The following is an 18713-nucleotide window of genomic DNA, read 5'->3' as shown; positions in this document are numbered from 1 at the left end:
TTCCCAGCATCAGGGTCTTTTCCAATGAGTCGACTCTTTGCATTAGGTAGCCAAGAAGAAGATAAGGATAAGATTGTTTTTAGAGCTGACCTTGCCAATAACTAAGTCTGTGACCACACACCCTACTTGAACCTCTCCATGCTTCAGTTTAGTAAATGTACCCTCCTCAGAGGTTTAAGAGAGCTGAGGCATGCAGCCCTGATGCTCAGTAAGCAATAGCTCTCAGTAGTAGAAATATCTGCAGCAATAGTAATAATAATAGAAGTAGGTCCCAAAAGTGATCAAGGAAAAAAAAAAAAAGCTGTTTGGGTTCAACAGGGTAGGTTTGAAGGGAAGTAGTGGGAGAAAAAATAATCTGTTTGCTGCTGATATCCCACTGAGTTCAGCCTGTTTAGTCAGCCTTTTACACAACTATCATTTTGCAAAATCTGTACTAAGAGCAGGGCTGAGTGTAGGGGGAATCCCAGAGCACTATCCATGCCACCTGGGTTACCCAGGAAGTCTTATGGAAAGAGGTGGTACAGAGTAAGGCCTCATGCCATGCAGTGAGGATACACCATTGGAAGAAGAAAGTGGTCTCAGGACCCTTGTCAATTTTATGACCTCTTTGCTCAGAACTCAACCCTTGAAACAGTTCAGCCCAGTAAACATCGGTGAGTTCTTCTGTTGCACCCAGCCCACGGAGAGGGTGCCTTGGTCAGTGAGATGAGGAGGAGGCAGGCTTTGCACTCAGGGAGCTGCCAATCTCCTGGGATGGGAAGACAAAAATCGTAGCGTGTGAAGCAAATGTGGCTGTTGGTAAGATGGAGGAATTCAGGGATGCTGCAGGGTTCAGAGGAGGAAAACTTAGATTAGCCCAGGCACTTTATAAGCACACACACAGACACACACACACACACCTCCTTGGCTGTCTTTCCCTCAAAACCAGTTCTTCTACTAAGCACATAATACATTGCACTCCTCTACCTACTTAAAGTTAAACATGGCCATGTGGCTTGCTTTGGCTGATAACATGAGAGCAGGAAGGGCATGTGTCCCTTCTAAGGGACAGTTTTAGGAACCAGTGTGTGTGATTCCCCCAAACCCTCTTTTGCTCTGCAACCACAGCCAGCAGGGCCCAGGCAAGGGGCAACACTCTGCCTGTGTCTTGAAGAAGAAAGACATGGAGCAAGGTCCCCAAGTGACCAGTGGTGAACAGGTAGTATGAATGAAAGGCAAGTAATTGTAGTTAAACCACTGAGACTGACTGTTAAGTACATTCAAGCCGTGTCCAACTCTTTGTGGCCCCATGGACGATAGCCCACCAGGCTCTTCTGTCCGTGGAATTCTCCAGGCAGGAATAGTGGAGTGAATTACCATTTCCTTCTCCAGGGGATCTTCCTGAGCCAGGGATTGAACTTGGGTCTCCCACATTGCAGGCAGACTCTTTACTAACTGAGCCAACAGGGAAGATCACTGAGACTGGGGGCTGTTTATCATCATAGCCTAACTCATCTAGCCAGGTGGAAGCAAGCATCATTTTTTTAAGTAGTCCAAATAGAAAACTAAACCCTGAGAGACTCTTCAGAGACTCCTCTCTGAGTCCTGTAACCCTTCCCTCGTTGGGGCCACCTTGCCCAAGGAATGGCAGGACTGGATTACAGTTCCATCTCTGCCCTGACACTCTATCCTCAGGTAACACCATTGTGACTGTGAGAGTCCAACATTGTAGGGATGCAGTCTTCAGGGACCTGGAGCTTAAGGAACAGCCAACAGAGAGCCTGCATCCATCAGCTTCTCAGCCTTGTGCCCTGAGGGTCACTGTGAAGGTCAAACCTAGAGTTAGACACGGGACAAACCCAAGGGAGGGGGAGGGAACATAGTGGTCTTTGCTGCTGGGGGCCATGGGGCCAAGGGTCCCAGGCTGCCCGATGGGATGGAAGTGACAGCCTAGAAGCCAAGTGTCCCTGCTTGGTTAATCTAAAAATAAACAGAAAGGCAACAAAAAAATCCATGTTTCAATTACTGCACACAAGCTGTTCAAACAGCCAGCTCTGCACTGGAGATGTGAACTTGTCAACAGAGCCTGCCTCGTTTGCATGCTCGGGTGGTGATAAAACACACAACCTCGCAACAGGCTGCCCTCTGGTCTGGGTAGGCTTTTTCCTTTTTAATTAAATTAAATTAAAAATACAGACATAGAATAAAGAGTGAAAATCTGAAGCAAGTGCATCAAGATAGATGTGCTCAGTCATGTCTGACTCTGCAGCCCCACGGACTGTAGCCCACCAGGCTGCTCTGTCCATGGGATTCTCTAGGCAAGAAGACTGCAGTGGGTTGCATGCCCTCCTCCAGGGGCTCTTCCAGACCCAGGGATTGAACCCCTGTCTCCAATGACTCCTGCACTGGCAGGCAGGTTCTTTATCACTAGGACCACCTGGGAAGTCCGCACATTGGACAGCAGCTCCCAAAACGGAGGCTCTGAGGGCTATGGTAAGCCACACCCTTGGGAGAGAGGTAAGCAGGAGAGTGGCCAACACAAAGGGTCAGTGGCAGGACCAGGGGACAGAAGACTCTTCCAAGTGACCCAAAACACTTCTCCCCTCCCCAACGCTGATCATGGTGAAAACCCCAGAGAGCAGTGCAGGCCCTCAGCTCCCAAAGCCAAGGTGAAGACTGTTTAGGGACCTCTCCGTGGGAGAGAGGTTGTTACAACCCACCTCTGGGGTGAGCTTAGCGGGCCGGATGCATGGCGGACAGAGCTGCGACTCCATCCTTGGCATTTCTTTCCTCTTCCACACACCCTTCCTCACTGTCCTTGTTCAAACACAGTCTGTCCTCTGAAATGAATAAAGCCCCAGGAAGCTGGGCTCCCCTGGGATCCAGGGCCACCTGGACCCACCCTGCCAGCTCCAGCCCAGACCAGCCACTGCCTCCCCTGAGCCCAGGGGTGCTTGTGTCTCTCTATTGGGATAGCCGTAAAGTTCATTCAGTTCAGTCACTCAGTCGTGTCTGATTCTTTGCAACCCCATGGACTGCAGCACGCCAGGCTTTCTTGCCCATCAACAATTCCCAGAGTTTACTCAAACTCATGTCCATTGAGTCAGTGATGCCATCCAACCAATGATGGCATCTCATCCTCTGTCATCCACTTTTCCTCCCACCTTCAATCTTTCCCAGCATCAGGGTCTTTTCAAATGAGTCAGCTTTTCGCATCAGGTGGCCAAAGTATTGGAGTTTCAGCTTCAACATCAGTCCTTCCAATGAATATTCAGGACTGATTTCCTTTAGGATGGACTGGTTGTATCTCCTTGCAGTCCAAGGGACTCTCAAGAGTTCGTTCAGGGGCTCCATAAGATCTTACAAGAAGCCCAAACACTTTGGCCATCATAATGTATCCTTACTATGTGCTTTTCTCTTGCCAGCACTACTTTCCCCAAAAGCCAGAACCTTGCCCCATCCTCACCTGGTTTCAGGATCTTGCAACGAGTCATGCATTATGGCTCAAGAGGCAGTTAGTACTGTTGATAAGACCTGACAAGGAAAGGGCAGGACATGTGTTCACCCAAGGCATGCCCGGGGGGTTGCTTGGGAGGGAAAGGGGGTCAGAGCCCTGACCCATGATGGTGGAGCCCCAGAAGAGGAAGCTGGCTGCCTCTTAATTTCCCAGGGAGGGGTTCTGGATAAAGAAGAGCCCTCCCCCGGAGATGGAGATGAGAGAACAGCGGGCTCATGCCAACGCCGGTGAAGGCGCCACAGATCCTGCCGCTGAAGTGGCTGTTGGTTGTGTATTCACTCTGGACAGGGATTTTAATGTCCCCAGCCCTCGGAGCAATTCTGCAGCCATCAGCCCAGACACTACTTACTCACTGAAATAAAAAAGCAGTCGAGTCTCTCCCAAGGAAGATAATATCCTGTCACAGGCAGTATGATCTGCCGGCCATGTGACGGCCGTTCCCTAATGTTTCCAAATAGACTTTTGAATAGACTCTTGTCTAGAAGAAAGCAAATTGCAAGAGCATTTTTGGCAGCCAAATAGAGAGCGCGTATTCGTCTTTCTTCTGTGCAACTCTAGCTGCTGGTCTGGCTCCAGGCACCGAGGAGGATTCATCCATCAACTTGGGTCACTGATGAACACCATTTGCTGTGAAGAGAAATCTCGTCGAATTAGTCAGTTCTGCAAGATTCGGAATAATGAGGCGTGCCAGAGGCAGTCTGCGAGAGAGCGGGAGGCCCTCTTGGAGAAGGGAGGTAACTGTGAAGTCTAGCTCCCAAGTCTGCGAGTGTGTGTCTGCAGGACGGTGGGAAAGCAGGCTCCAGACTGTAGTGTTGTGATTCTCGGTGGAGCCACCCAGCGCAGGGAGTCAGAAGGAACCAGAGATGGTTACTTGTCCCAATTACTCTGGGTAATGGTCCTCCAGGACATCAAACCATACCCACTGCCACAGCTGCCTCGTCAATCCTGATGTTTACGAGCCCCTAACTTATACACGCCTCCCTTCTTCCCTCCGTTTATGCTGATATTATGCTGCCAACTGTCATTTCCAATATCTTTTTTATTTTTCATTATCACCATTATAATGATTTACACCAAGAGCAATAGCACAAATGCCTAGTCAATTAGTCCCATGAGAAAAGTCTCTGAATCATGTGCGCCTTTTCAAAAAAAAAAAAATTACTACATCAAAACAGCCACAATGTCTCAAAGCAAAGGTGCACATGAGCAGGAACAGAAATGGGAGCCTTGTTCTTTTAATATCATTTATCGTTCCTCTAACGCATATGCTAGATACCACCTTTCCAAGGAAGGGAGATTGCTTTTTGCACCAGAAATTGTGCCCAGAAAAGGAATCAGTGGCATTTTTTCTGGAAATCTATCATCACAAAAGCATTTTGAGACATTTGTCTTTTTAGGTCGTGTAGTAAGCTTCCCAGGTGGCACTCGCGGTAAATAACCTGCCTGCTAGCGCAGGTGACTGAGATATGGGTTCGATCCCTGGGTCCAGAAGATCCCCTAGAGGAGGAAATGGCAACCCACTCCAGTATTCTTGCCTAGAGAATCCCAGGGACAGAGGAGCCTAGCAGGCTACTGTCATAGGGTTGCAAAGAGTTGGACACAACTGAAGTGGCTTAGCATGCAGGAAGCCCTGTAATTACGGAACATGGATTTTCTCCAGACACCTTTGCCCCACCCCTCAGGGCCATCCAGGGCGATCACAGTGCACTGGCAAGCACTGTAGGAGCGTCAGAATGCCGGGGTCCTCAGGCCAACTCTGATCCCGCTAACAGCTGATCTCAGGCTAACGTGTCTCAAGCTCTGCTGCTGCTGCTGCTAAGTCACTTCAGTCGTGTCCGACTCTGTGCGACCCCATAGACAGCAGCCCACCAGGCTCCTCCCTCCATGAGATTTTCCAGGCAAGAGTACTGGAGTGGGGTGCCACTGCCCTTTCCAGTCTCAAGCGCTACTTGCATTCAAGTCCTCCTGAGGGATCTTGTGAAAACAGTAGATTCTGACTCAGTGGTGCTGGGGCGGGGCCTGGGATTCTGCAATCTACAAGCCCCAAGGTGGTGCCAACACCACAGACATACAAGCTGCCCTTGGGTAGGGGGTGCTTAGGCCACCACCCAAGCCCTCATCTCCATCCTCTCCTTTTCATCTTCCCCACTTATAAAAGCCAATGCCAACACATCCGCAGTAAGCACTGCAGCCCTAGAAAGCCATGCTGTTGTTGCCGTGACCACCACTGGACCTTTAATGCAGGGGCTCCCTCCCCACCCTGCTCTGAGCCAGTCCACCCACTGGCCTGGAATCTGCCAGATTGTGTCTCCCTCAAAGTTTTTGGATGAGCTAAGACCTAGGAAAAGCAGGCAGGTTTAACTGGCAGTGGAAAAAGTCCCTGTCTTCCTTTAGAGATAAAGATAACACCCTCAAGCCTTCTATTACAGAGCTTCATGCCCCCTAGGGTCAGACGTCACTGCCCTGGTTTCTAATCTGAGCCGTCGCATCCCTGAAGCCCCTCTCCCCCGAGGCTCAAGGGTCTGGTAGAGGCTGCTCATTTGGGTCCAGACCCTGAAGCTGCCAGCAGCTAAGCAGCAGTGCTGGGACAAGCCACCCCAAGCCTGGTACCAGGGCTGGGCAATCGTCACACTTGCCCTGCTGAGTGACCAGTGATGGCTGGGAGTAGGGGGTATAAATAGGAGAGCAGTGATCCCTCCTGGCTGGACAAGGCAGGTGGAAGGAAAATTCCCTTTCAGAGCAGGGGTGAAACGTGACAGCAATGTCTGTGCTCAGTTCTCTGGGGCCTTGGTGTTTGAAAGGAAAGGACCTAATCATAAAACCATACCCAGGTCAGTCCTGTGGCTGAGAACAGGGAGAGACTGGCATTAGCCTGAGGATGTTCCAGAAGTTGCTTGGCTTTTGAGCTGGTCAGAGGATTTGAAACAGGGCCCTGGATCCAGTCTGGCCCCATGACTGGCACATCTTATGTCCACTTGAAGTCCTAAACACCTGCCCCTGCTGAGGAATGCTGCACCCCCAGGAGCAGGGCGTGGGCTGGAAAAGCCATGAGGAGGCCACGCTTTCAAGACCAGACCTGAGATGATGGCCTCCTCACATCTTTTCACCCTGGGCATCTGTCTGGCCTCAGAGTGTGTTCCAAGCTGGAAAGGGCTTGCTGCCTTGATCTGGGAGTGTTTCCTATGCTCTATCTCTGGGTGCCCAGCCTGCAGAGGGGTGGCCGGGATTCAAACACAAACCTCTTGACTCCCCACTGAGGATGAGTCCTGGAGCAATCACCAGAAGCTGAGCTGGCAGAGCAGAGGAGGGCTAGGTCCAGCACTCAGACCCAGGCAGCTGTGCCCAGTCAGTTCCATGGAGGAAACAGAGGGGGCCCTGTCTTTAGGGAGCGCACCCTCATAGGAGCAGCATTCACGGGAGAATAGAATGTGCCAGCCCATTCCTGGGTCATCGGCCAGCCTCTGTGAGCTCGGAGAAGGGAGGGCTGGTGGGAGGAGGCCTCCTGCAGGAGGGCTGGAGTGGGCCCAGCCCCCCAGACTCAGCCAGAACCAAGTTGTCTGAGTCGGTGGGGCCTTGGTGGAGACAGGGGGTCCTGGGAGCCGAGGCAGCCCCAGGGAGGCGTTTCCCCGTGGCATCCCCAGCTCCTGCTGACATCGGTGCCAAGTCACAGGACCAGGCCAGCTTCCCCAGAAGCACCCAGAGAATTCCTTTGTGCTGCACTTGCCAAGATGGTGTTCCGGCTGCCGTTTATTATTTTGCTCCAGAAGAAACACTAAAGATGCAGAGAGGGAAACGAAAATAAGAAAGATGGGCAGGGACTGTTCCAACCGACTTGGCAGCACGTCTCCCCCAAACGAGGCAATCATACATTTTCCGATCGGGCTGGACGGGCCGCGGCTCATTCCTCAGCCCCCTGTCTGGAGGCAGCGCGGGCTCCCCACCGTCCTGTGGATTAATCGTGCCTTCGGGCCCTCACAGCCGGCGCCCACTCCTCTGCATGCCTTAATGATAGGAAGGAGGAAAGGGTCATTAGTCACCTGTGATCTTGGGGCCAGCGTGCACACGGAGCGTGTCAATAGTTGGGGACACAGAGCACATCCCAGGACATGGAGCACCACCGTCCTGCAGTGAGTTTGGGGGTGCACAGAGTGCAGGTCGGCAAGCGCAGGAGTCTCAGGGGCCAGTGCCGTGGGCTCCTCAACAGTGGCCCCTGGGCCCCAGTGCTGCATGGACAACACAAAGCAAAGGACTGTGACATTCACAATGATTGATTATTTATTCATGAATTATTCATATCGAGGCAAGTCTGTGGGACAAGATGCTGCTCTGGTATCCAGCAGGCAGACATGACACCAGATTATAGAGACACGGCCCGGCCAGCAGGGCTGAATCTGGTCCCCTCTGGTCCCTGCCTCCAGGCCACCCTTGGGCCTGGACCTGGTCTGTCATGGCGTCCCTGAGCTGCCGCAGAAGCCCATCTATCAGGGCAGGCTCTGGGGTTTGTGATAGGAGATCCCCTTGAACATAGACGTTCTGCTGAAAATGACCTTCCTTCCACTACGGTGTGTTGTCCCCAGTGGCCCTGAGTGACAGAGCACCCCAAAAGGTCCCAGCCACTCAGCACAGGGGGTCTCAGGGAGTCCATGAGACACAGACCCACACAGCTCCGTAGTTCACAGCCGCCTCCTTCATCATCATCCCAGAAACCTGCCTGCTTCCTGTTGACCTTGGGGGCCTATCCTTGTCCTCCCTGTAATTCAGATCTGGTCATTATCCAGGGATGGGGCTCTTTCTCATGCACAGAGGGTCACGAGGTTTACAGTTTGGTCCTCACAGTGGCCCTGGGGGCAGGCAGAGCTGTCCATTGCTGCTTTCCAGATGAATAACCCACAGCATCCCTGAGTTCCTGGGGCTCGTGAGGGGTGGCAAAGTGAAAGTGAAAGTTGCTCAGTCATGTCTGACTCTTTGAGACCCCATAGACTATATACTTTATGGAATTCTCCAGGCCAGGATACTGGAGTGGGTAGCCTTTCCCTTCGCCAGGGGATCTTCCCAACCCTGGGATCAAACCCAGGTTTCCCACATTGCAGGCAGATTCTTTATCAGCTGAGCCACAAGGGAAGCCCAAGAATATTGGAGTGGGTAGGCTATCCGTTCTCCAGGGGATCTTCCCTACCCAGGAATCAAACTGGGGTCTCCTGCATTGAAGGTGGTTCCTAACCAACTGAGCTATCAGGGAAGCCCAAGAAGGGGTGCTGGGGTTCAAATACAACCCTCTTGACACCTCAGTTGGCTCTCTTTCCATTGTCTGAGGGCCCTAGGATGAGTCCTGGCGTGGTCAGCTGGGGCTGAGCTAGCAGAGCAGAGAGAGGGCAGAGCCAGCATTCAAACTCAGGCAGCTAGTGGGGTGTGGCTTCTCCAAACAGAACAAAGAGTGTGGACCTTTGCAAGGAGAGCCTGGAACCCAGCAGCTCAATGGTGAGTTGGCAAGGCAGGGTCCGAGAGGTGCCGAACACCTGGGGCCTGCCCAGCTCCCGGGGTCTGACTGGAGCGTTGAGCATGAAATGGTCCAGCTCTGTGCATGCTTTCCAGTGTCTGAACCAGACCTTAAGCCAGGCAGTGACTGGGATGGAGCCCATATTTCCCAGTGGGAAAGGATGGGTAGACTCTGTAGTGCCAGACTGGTTCTTATACAACTCTAAAGTAAAGACATTCCCTTTTCTATCATTATAAACGTAATCTAACCACAACAGGGGCTTCCCAGGTGGTGGTAGTGATAAAGAACCCTCCTGGCAATGCAGAAGACATAGAGATGCAGGTTCAATCCCTGGGTTGGGAAGATCCCCTGGTAGAGGGCAGCAGTTTGATCCTCCAACCCATTCCAGTATTCTTGTCTGGAGAATCCCATGGACAGAGGAGCCTCGGTGGGCTACAGTCCAGAGTCAGACATGACTGAAGGGACTTAGCACGCATGCATGCATGCAACCACGGCATAGAAAATGTAAAAATAAAATAAACAACACTTAAAACTTTTGCTCAAATTCCAGGCGAGCAGAATCATTTCTTTCAGTGGCTGCAGCAAAACTAAGACAAGCAAGGCTTGGTGCAGAGTGAAGGCCCAAGGTACACTTTCCATTTGGGCATCAGGAGCCCAGAGAAGGAGAGAGGCTGGGAGATGAGCGTTCTAGGGGCAGAGGTTTGGGGCAGGAGCTGGAAGTCAGGGGCTGGGGCAGTTGCATCATTTTGTTTTCATCCCAGTTAGCAACCCACCTCTGACTCCTCCAAGGGAAGAGAAAGAGACCCAGGACAAGGTGATGTTGCCTGCATCCCAGCACACCTGGTGCTCAGTGGCGATGACCAGAATGAGGGCTTGGCCCCAGTGCCCAGTAGGCAGGGAAGCCGACTTCTGACTTCCACTCACTCCAGGTGAAGGGGAGCCCAAGCGTGGAGCGCGTGTGTGGAGGTCCCGGGCCCAGGCCCCTGGTCGGGGAGCCCATACCCTTTCTGGTGAGCAAGTGAGTCATCATGGGAGCCAGCACCTTATCCCTCAGGAGTTGGGGGGCAGCAGGAACAGACCCTCCTCTCTCTCCCAGGGAGGAGTCCTGGATGAGGAAGAAGGTCTTCCTCACAAGGGGGCTTGGAGGCTGACCCTGTAATACTTTTGAGGGATCATCTCAGCCCTGAGTTAGTTGGACTGGAGGGTCATTGTTCTCCCTGGAGCTGGTCAGTGTGGGCCTCCTCCCCCGTTAGGGTGCTGTGGGGCTCTTTCCTTAGGCTTGGCATCAACCCGTGTGTAATGAGCTCTAGTCTGTGTGGCTCTGATCGGGGAGGTAGGGGCAGGGCGTAGGGGAGGGGTGGTGCAGGGCCAATGGTTGTGCACCCACAGCAGCCCTTGGGCCCTTCAGGAGTGTCCCAGGGTGACGTGCTCACCCCATTCTTCCCCTCCACTGCGATTCTGTGAGCAGGGCCTCCCCTACCCTCACTCTCCCCAGGGGAGGAGAGGCGTGTGCAGAGAGAAGGTACTGGGAACCAGAGTTGGGGACCAGTTTCCCCAGTGGTGTGCTGGGCCCAGGCTCTCTGAATCTAGGTCTGGTTCTGGAAGAGCGGAAACCCAGAGTCTGCACATGGGGCCACCATGCAAGCTGGTGGTGGTGCATGCCTTTAGGGAACTGGGAGGTGTGAGGCTTCAGGCAAGCAAACATGGGCTTCCACCCGCCCCAGTTGGGGGCCACATCCCCCTCCCGTCGTCTCTGCCAGCCCAGCATACCTGGGATGGTGCAGAGGTCAACACCCCTGGTGGAGGAGTGGGTCCCCTCCCAGCACCCCAGCAGCCAGAGCCAAGCCTCCCACATAAAACCCCCGCCTCTGAGAGGCTCTTCAGACTGAACCTGGGACCTGCCCCTTAGGATCCCCTGGAGGAGGGTATGGCAATTCACTCCAATATTCTTGCCTGGAGAATCCCATAGACAGAGGAGCCTGGAGGGCTACAGCCTTAGGTTGCAAAGAGTCGAACACGATTGAGTGATTAACACTCCTGGGAGACTCTTCAGATTGAACCCAGGACCTCCCCCTAAACGTCTCTACCCTGGACCTTGGGCTAACCTGCCCCCACCCACAAATTAAGCCTTTTTAGATCCTAGAGATCTTTCTTCACACTTGTGTGTAATTTAAAAGATGCTAGCCACACAATCACCCCACCCAGGGGCGAGCCTGCTCCCTGATTAAGAGTTCCAGACCTGGGAATGACTGTGGCCAGATTCCCTCCTCTCTCGTGCCTGGGGCCCCGAGCCGGGCTCTGCCCATTCACAGGCCGCCTGCCGGGTGTGCACGTTGACAAGGAAGCTTTTCTGCATGTTTTGCCTGTAATTGCTTGACCAGTTTCGTCTGAGATGCCTTGTGCACCTGGGGCCTCCTCCTGCCTTGGCGAACGCTTCCTCCAGCCCCAGATGCACGTGGGGTCCCACAGGCCGCAGCCCAGCAGGAAATACTGACATGGCCACCTCTGGTGCTGGCCCTCTGCCGTCTCACCCGGGTACACCGGGCAGCATGCGCCTTTCATTCCGTTTTGAGAGGGGAAATTAAACTGAGGGATGAAGTCGAGCCCAAACCTGCCATGCAAATAGCTGACCTTTGTTTTGAATATATTAAAAGAGGCTGAGACCAGATTGTGGGGCTTCCAGCTGCCTGAGTGTCCGTCTCCTCTCTGGTGTTTTCAGGAGACTCACAGGGATGTGCAGCAGGGTGGGGATGGGTAGAGGAAGAGCTGCTGGGCTGGCTTTGATGCCATGCACCAGGACTGTGAGGAGGAGAGAGCCACAGTGTGGTCCAGGGGGCCCCTCTCCTCCAAGGTAGCAAGCTGAGAGATGTGATCGGCACCAGAGGTATTGTTGGGGCCCAGGAGGGCCCTGTGACTGGATCCCAAACATGCTGTGCCAGCTCTGGGCTTGTCTCAGGGGTGCAGGCCACCTGAATGCCAGCCCTCCTGATCTCCATCCTCAGCAGCTGGAAGGAGATGGTTCCTTGACAATATGGGAGGTTGTGTTGTTCTGTAGGAAGGTAGGGGCTGATTTAGTGCCAATCAGGCTAGGTTAGACTTAGGTAACAAATAAACTGCCAATCTCAGGGCCTTAAAGATAAAGATTTATGTACCAATTGTGCCAAGTCTGGCAATGGGGTTGAGATGGGGAGCAACCCTCTTCCATCAGATAATGGCACTGGAGGGGAGATATGGTCTCTGAGGTCACCAGGGCAAGCAGAGGGTCACACCAGATGTTTTTAAAGAGAGGGTTCTGGAGATGGCCTTATCCCTTCCCCACTCATTCTGTCTGCCTGAATTCAGATGCATGATCCCAGTCAACTACGAGGGAGGATTCAGGGGTCTTCATGGATGGGCAGAAAGAGGACATTGTGTTTTAAACTCGGAACGTCATGTCTGCCCCACTTAGGATCCAGCCTAGGAAGGCAGTCAACCCAAGGGTGCTGGTAATTAGCAAGAACCCTGCCTTGACGGGTGAGCCTCAGGAGACCAGAGTCTAGGCCCTGGCTTCAGCTGCCTCTGGACATGTAGAGCCTCCTTTCAGAGCTATCTTCAGAGGCTCCAGGTCTGCTTTCTTAGAAAGGACAGTCCCTAGCTCCAGTGCCTTCAGGGAATTTCCAGCTGGAAGACTCAGGGTTTTATGTCTAAGGTTCTCCTTTTGCACAAATGTGTTTGTCTTTTCCTTAAACATTGAGCAATTAAGAAGAAATAAACATATGTTTATTTATCCAGCAAATATCTCCTGAACACTCTTCTAAGCCAGGCATTGCTAGGTGCTGGGATTATAGAAACAATAAAGGCTGGAGTTTACTCTCAAGGGTAGCAAATGTACAACAGCCATCCACAGATGCTGGAATGATAGTGGGTGCAGATGTTCAGGGGCACAGAGGAACTCTCTCACCTGATCTTGGGAAAGGAGTGGTTAATACAACCTCTGAGAAGAGTCAATGGCTGAGTTGGATCATAACAGACACACAGGACTTAGCCAGACTCAGGGGAAGCCAATTCTGGCAGAGGAACAGAGTGGGCTTGTCCGCAGGCAGAGAGAGGGCGAGATACCTTCAGAAACTAATGTGTTTGGAATGACAGCACCTCATCCCCAGGATGGGAAGAATGAGAAGTGAAAATGAAAGTCACTCCATTTTTGCGACCATGATACAGTCCATGGAATTCTCCAGGCCAGAATACTTGAGTGTGTAGCCTATCCTTCTCCAACAGATCTTCCCTACCCAGGAACTGAACCTGGGTCTCCTGCATTGCAGGTGGATTCTTTACCAACTGAGCTATCAGGGAAGTCCATTAATGAATTAATGATGATGCCAAAAAAGAAAGCCAACCCAGATGCTCGAGAGTCCCCTGGCTACCCTTAGGTGTCTGGATTGTTATCAGATTGTATTTAAAGCAGGAGAGAAAAGGATGGTGACCAGACCTGTGCTTTAAAAAACCTTAAGGGAGGGATTCTCTGGCGGTCCAGTGGTTGAGACTGCCACCACCAATGCAGGGGACTTGGTTTCAGTCCCTGGTTGGGGAACTAAGATCCCACACGCTACAAGCCACGGCCAAAAGATTCAAAAGGCAGTAATAATAAAATAAACAAAGTTTTTAAAAAAAAAAAAAAGCCACAAGGACTGTTGGTGGAGGATGGACAAGAAGGATGAAGCTGGGGGCAGAGGACCAGTTGAGATAATGTATGTGGGAGGCATGATTTTGGGGTGGATGTGCAGATGGAGGGAGGCAGATTTTGAGAAACAACTAGAGCAACAGACGCAAAAGCCCTGCTGTGAGTTACGGGGATGGACGTGGGGACAGGCAGATGGCTTTCTCTGAGAGAGGGAATTCCTGAGAATGCATGTCTGGGCAAAAGAACAATGTGTTGATTTAAGGATGTACCATGTTTAGGTACCTTCAGGCAGCAGGATGGTGGGCGTGGTGCAAGGCGAGGGAGGCTCCAGGAAACGTGGCTGAATGAGGTCATCCAGGGACAGCGTGGAGGGTGGGAAACGAACAGAAAATAGGGGCCCTCTTAAAAATGAGCCAAGAAAGACAGGAGGAGGGGTGGCAGAGGAAGGAGGAAGAATGAGAGAACATAATGTCACCCAGACTGCACAGAGGAGCTTTCCAGAAGGTCAGCTCTGCCAAGGAGGGTCGGGAGGGGCTTTAAGGAAGACATGGGTGTAAACTTCCCATTGGATGGACCAAACAGGTCCTTCTCAACCTCAGTGAGAATGACCCCAGACAAGTGACCGGAGCCACACGGGAGCAGATGACAGAGCAGGAGCGGGGACCATGACCCCAGGCGCAGCCAGCTCTCCTGAGAACAACAGTTGGAAAAGTTTGTGAGGATAATCAAAGGGAGGTTCATTTTTGTTTTGATGATGTTACTATTGAGTAGATGAAAAAACAACTTTTGTTACTATTGAATACAATTTTTGTGGCATGGTGTAAGCTATGAAGCATAGCAATGAAATTAAGTGAGCCCACCATCCAACTTAACAGGGACAGTCATCTCTGCTTCCGGTGGACCTGCGGGCTTAGCCCAGGCTGTGGGGGTCGAGTATCCAGCAGAGGGGACAGTGCCAAGATAGGGGACAGCTGTTACCAGGGCCCTGTCCATCACAGCCTGGATTGGGTTGGCCCAGGCTCTGGCTCTGTGGCACTAGAAGTTGGCACCTAGGTCTGGATGAGAAAGGACCAGAGTGGTATCAGGCTTAATATAAGTTTGTAAAATAAAGTGGTCCATTTAGTAGCCAGCAATTCCAGAGCCCCCAGCCCGAGCTGAGCTGGACTGGCAAGGTTAGGAAGGTGAGCCAGGAGCTGTCCTTGACCTCCAGGAGCTCACACCCTAGACAGAAAGTGTGTGGAGAAAGGAAAAGAATCAAAGAGAACCACATCGTGCCTGAGCTGGGAGCAGAGCTGGGGATGTGATGTGCAGGGGGACAACACCTCAATCTGCCCCTGGCACCCTAGCACTAACTTCTCCCCCTCTGCCTGTGCCTCACTGAGGCCTCGCCCACTGCGACAGGTTTTCTTATATCTTTACATCCTTCCTGACTGAGGGTGACTGGTGCAGAGCCAGGCAAGTCATGGTCATGCTGAGCAAAATTCGATCCCTGATGATACAGGAGGCCCTCGGGGTATCTGGTATGTCTAGGTCTCCATGACAACATGGAGGGCCTTATGTTTGGATATTCGGGAAAGCTGCATGGAGACGGTCTGGTTCACAGAGCCTGGGGAGCCCGGGGGACTCTGGTGCCAGCAACTGAGTCGCAGGTTATAAAAGAAAACTCCCAACTCCCTAAAGCTTAACACCTCGGACTTGAGTCCTACACTGAGTCACAGTCTGGAGGCCAGAGATCCTGGCCACATTCTCACCTTCTAGCTTTTGGACCTTGAGGGAATCACTTATTCTTAATGAGTTCCCTGGCCCATAAAGTGAGGATGACCTTGCCAACTCACAGGCCACTCTAAGGATCAAATGAGATCTGTTGTCAAGGTCCTCGTTCACCGCAAAGTGAGTCTCCCGACATGGCTGTTTCACCCTACATAGGGTTGAGGATAACAGGGCCTGAGGGGTCCACAGGATCTTGTTTTCACAGCAGGGATCGGGGGATAAGTCCTAGTCGTAATTATCAGGCACACGTCTGCATCGTCCAGGGCAATGTGATGCCACCGAACAGAAAGCATCACTTTAAACTATGACTGGGTTCAAATCTCATTGACTACACTTCTCCCATGTGATCCTGGACAAATCATATTCCTCATCTGTGATGGGGCTAATGATCCATGCTTTGTGGGCTTGCTGTGAATATGAAATGAGCTAATGGTTTTGTGCCCAGAGAAGACGTTTAATGGGTACTGACGGCCATGGCTGTCCTCGCATCCTGGTGGGGCTGCCCTTTGTTTAAACTGCCCTCCTCTCCACTCTGTGCCCGCAGGTCCAGCCTCTGTTTCCCCGTGAGGAGCAGCCACGGCCCAGCGAGATGTCCCGGCACCACAGCCGATTCGAAAGAGATTACCGGGTGGGCTGGGACCGCCGAGAGTGGAGTGCCAATGGGACGCATGGGACCACCAGCATCTGCAGCGCCACTGCTGGGGCAGGGGGCAGCTCTGCCAGCAGCCTCAGTGCCCGGCCCGGCCTCCTGCCGCTGCCCGTGGTGCCCTCCCGACTGCCCACACCTGCCACGGCCCCCACGCCCTGCACCACCGGCAGTGGAGAGGCCATCACCAGCCTCGTGGCCAGCTCCACCCCCGCCACCACCACCAAGGTAAGACCCCTCTGGTGTCTGCTGCAAGCAGGAGCCGGGCGGGGGGCCCTGCTCCCCCACAGTCCCTGGCCAGATGCTTCCTTCTCCAGAGTACGGGTGTCCCTGGGGCCGCGCCAGGCAACTGTTAAAGTCCACGTGGTTTTAGTTTCCATAAAGCCTCTCTCTCTGTGACTAACTTGTGGGAAGACAAGCGGATGCTGAGGCCATGTGTTGCCCTCTGTCACATGGACAAAAGACATTTAACCAGAAAAAGGGCTGTGAAACTCTAAGGTGGTGATACAGGGTCTCTAAGTGGGTGACTGTAGATGGGTAAGACCCTTGGGGGCTCCGGTGACAAGTTTGCAAAAAGATTCTGCCCAGCAGTTGGTCCTAAATGGCCATAAAACTGCTGCGTATCTACCAGCATTCGTATCAAGCATGCGCACACCCAGGGTCCCCTCCAAGCCCCAGACAGCCCAGTGACATCAGTACTTTTCTCCAGTTGAGGACTCCGAGGAACCAAGTCTATGGGAGAGGTCCAAGGGGCGCCTTCCTGGAGGAACCCAGGGCTCGGGGGCGTCAGTTTCAGGTCACCTTTCCCTCTTCCAGAAGTGGCTCCAGCCCCCAGAAGCAACAGCAGAAAGCAGTCTGGGTTACCAACCACGACCATGGAAGTGAAAATGTCGCCAAGGCTCCTGCCTGGCTTCCAGCCGAGCTGGTGTCCCTCAGGCCACTCAGAGCCCCTGGAGGGACGGGACCCAGGCTGGTGGCAGGAAGCCTGTTCACGGCCATCCGGTGTCCTGGGCAAGCAGGCGCTCTGCAGGTCCCTTCACCTCTGCCAGGCATTCAGAGCTGCCTCCTAGGAGCCATCTCAGGGCCAGCGTGTGTGTGTGTGTGTGTGTGTGTGTGTGTGTCTAGTCTTTTGTGCTTTCATAAAAGTTGCAGGAAAAGTTAAAGGCAGGGGAGCCCCAGCCCCAGCCATTGTGAGGTGGCGGTGGTGTTGGAAAGTGGCGCTCCAGGTGTGCTGAGCCTTTGTCTCGGCGATTTTCAAAGCTCCCTTTCAGCCCCGTTTCCCATTAATAACTATGAGTGCTGCCGGCGCAGTGCCCGACAGAGGCCCGAGACAATGGAGCCGTTGGAGGCCAGCTTGGAGCGCACTGACATCTTCGGCAGTGCCTTATTGATTTTATTTTCCTGTTATGAAAACACCACCCCACTGAGGTGGAAAGGGAAGGAATGTTGGACAGGGGAGAGGAGACGGAGGCTTAATGTGGGCACGAGGCCCCTGGACCAGCCAAACACATTCCTCCCCAGGCGCCAGCCCCCAGGACGGCTCCGGGGGCAGTGACCTCGGCCCAGGGGACCCAGCCGGCCGCATCTGGCAGCTGCTCAGCTAAGCCAGCTGTTGGCCATGTGGAGGATGGCAGCATCTGGAGCTGATGGCCGGGGTTCCAGGTGGGGAGGGAGGAGCTGGGCCTGGGAGCCCTCTTGATGGTTTCCACCCTCTCAAGGATGGAGGCCTTTTTAGGGACAGTGTCAGGCTGGGCCTCAGGCCGGGGTTTGGGCTCTGCCAAGCCAGGGAAGTGGAGGGGAAACTCAGGGAGGGCCTGCCCTGCCCACACGGCTCCTGCTTTGCTCTCAAGCAGCTTGATATTCATCATCTCTATCTGGCTGGGCCCCAAACCACAGCATACAGAGGAAAGGAACCCAGCCTCAGACAGAAAACAACAGCTGGGCAAGAAAAAGCTGGGCAGCTAGGAGGGGAGAGGGGCCAAAAGTTTACGCCTGTGTGGACAGCCAGCTCTTTGGCACACCTTCCCCCGTAACCATCCCCAGCCCAGTTTCACACCTGCAGAGGCTTGTCCAGTCAAGCAAAGTTGTCTGACTGCACCCTGGATTCCTGGGGTGCTCAGAAGAATGGGGCAAGGGGAGTGGGGGTGGGCAGGGAGGACAAAATACAGCAGTGGCTTCCGTCTGGGGCCTTGGGACTGAACTTGGGCTCTGGTTCCATTCTGCCATTCTGGCCTGTCGATCCCCTAGACTCCTGTCCCGAGTCTAATTGTCTAAGCCAAGACAGGACCACATCAAGTGACAGGCAAGCCAGTAGGAGGTATCTGTGGTTTCTCTGGTCGACCAATTGTGTCTTCCCTGAGCAGCCAAGGTTTGGCTCTTGCCCTCAGGGAACTCATGGGCCAGGATATAACAAATCTGCGGCCTGGATGGTGCAACCAAGTAACCCGAGGATGCCTCTCCCGTTGAGGCTGTTGGCAGAGGCCGCTTTGTGGAGTGGAGGAAGACAGACTCTGTAGCCAGACTGCCTGGATTTGAATTCCATTCTATCTCGTGCTGGCTAGTGACCCTGGGCCAGTTGCATAACCTCTCTGGGCCTCACTTCTGTAACACGGGAATAAGTGGTTGTACCTGCCTGTCACAGTTG

At 53.2% G+C, this 18713-nt stretch overlaps 1 protein-coding gene across 2 annotated transcripts in view; it reads left to right on the top strand.

Annotated features, from left to right (window-relative positions):
* KLHL29 (kelch like family member 29) overlaps positions 1–18713 on the top strand; it is a 237734-nt gene that overhangs the window by 76197 nt on the left and 142824 nt on the right. For both annotated transcript variants that reach the window (XM_040224542.1, XM_040224541.1), the window contains exon 2: positions 15968–16297. In XM_040224542.1, coding sequence (XP_040080476.1) covers positions 16013–16297 — 285 coding nt within the window. In that variant the 5' untranslated portion in view covers positions 15968–16012. The remainder of the gene's footprint in view (positions 1–15967; positions 16298–18713) is intronic.

The sequence above is a fragment of the Oryx dammah genome, unplaced genomic scaffold (genome assembly GCF_014754425.2).
Source record: "Oryx dammah isolate SB20612 unplaced genomic scaffold, SCBI_Odam_1.1 HiC_scaffold_25, whole genome shotgun sequence".
NCBI classification, from domain to species: domain Eukaryota; kingdom Metazoa; phylum Chordata; class Mammalia; order Artiodactyla; family Bovidae; genus Oryx; species Oryx dammah.
This window is presented reverse-complemented; position numbering and strand designations above follow the sequence as displayed.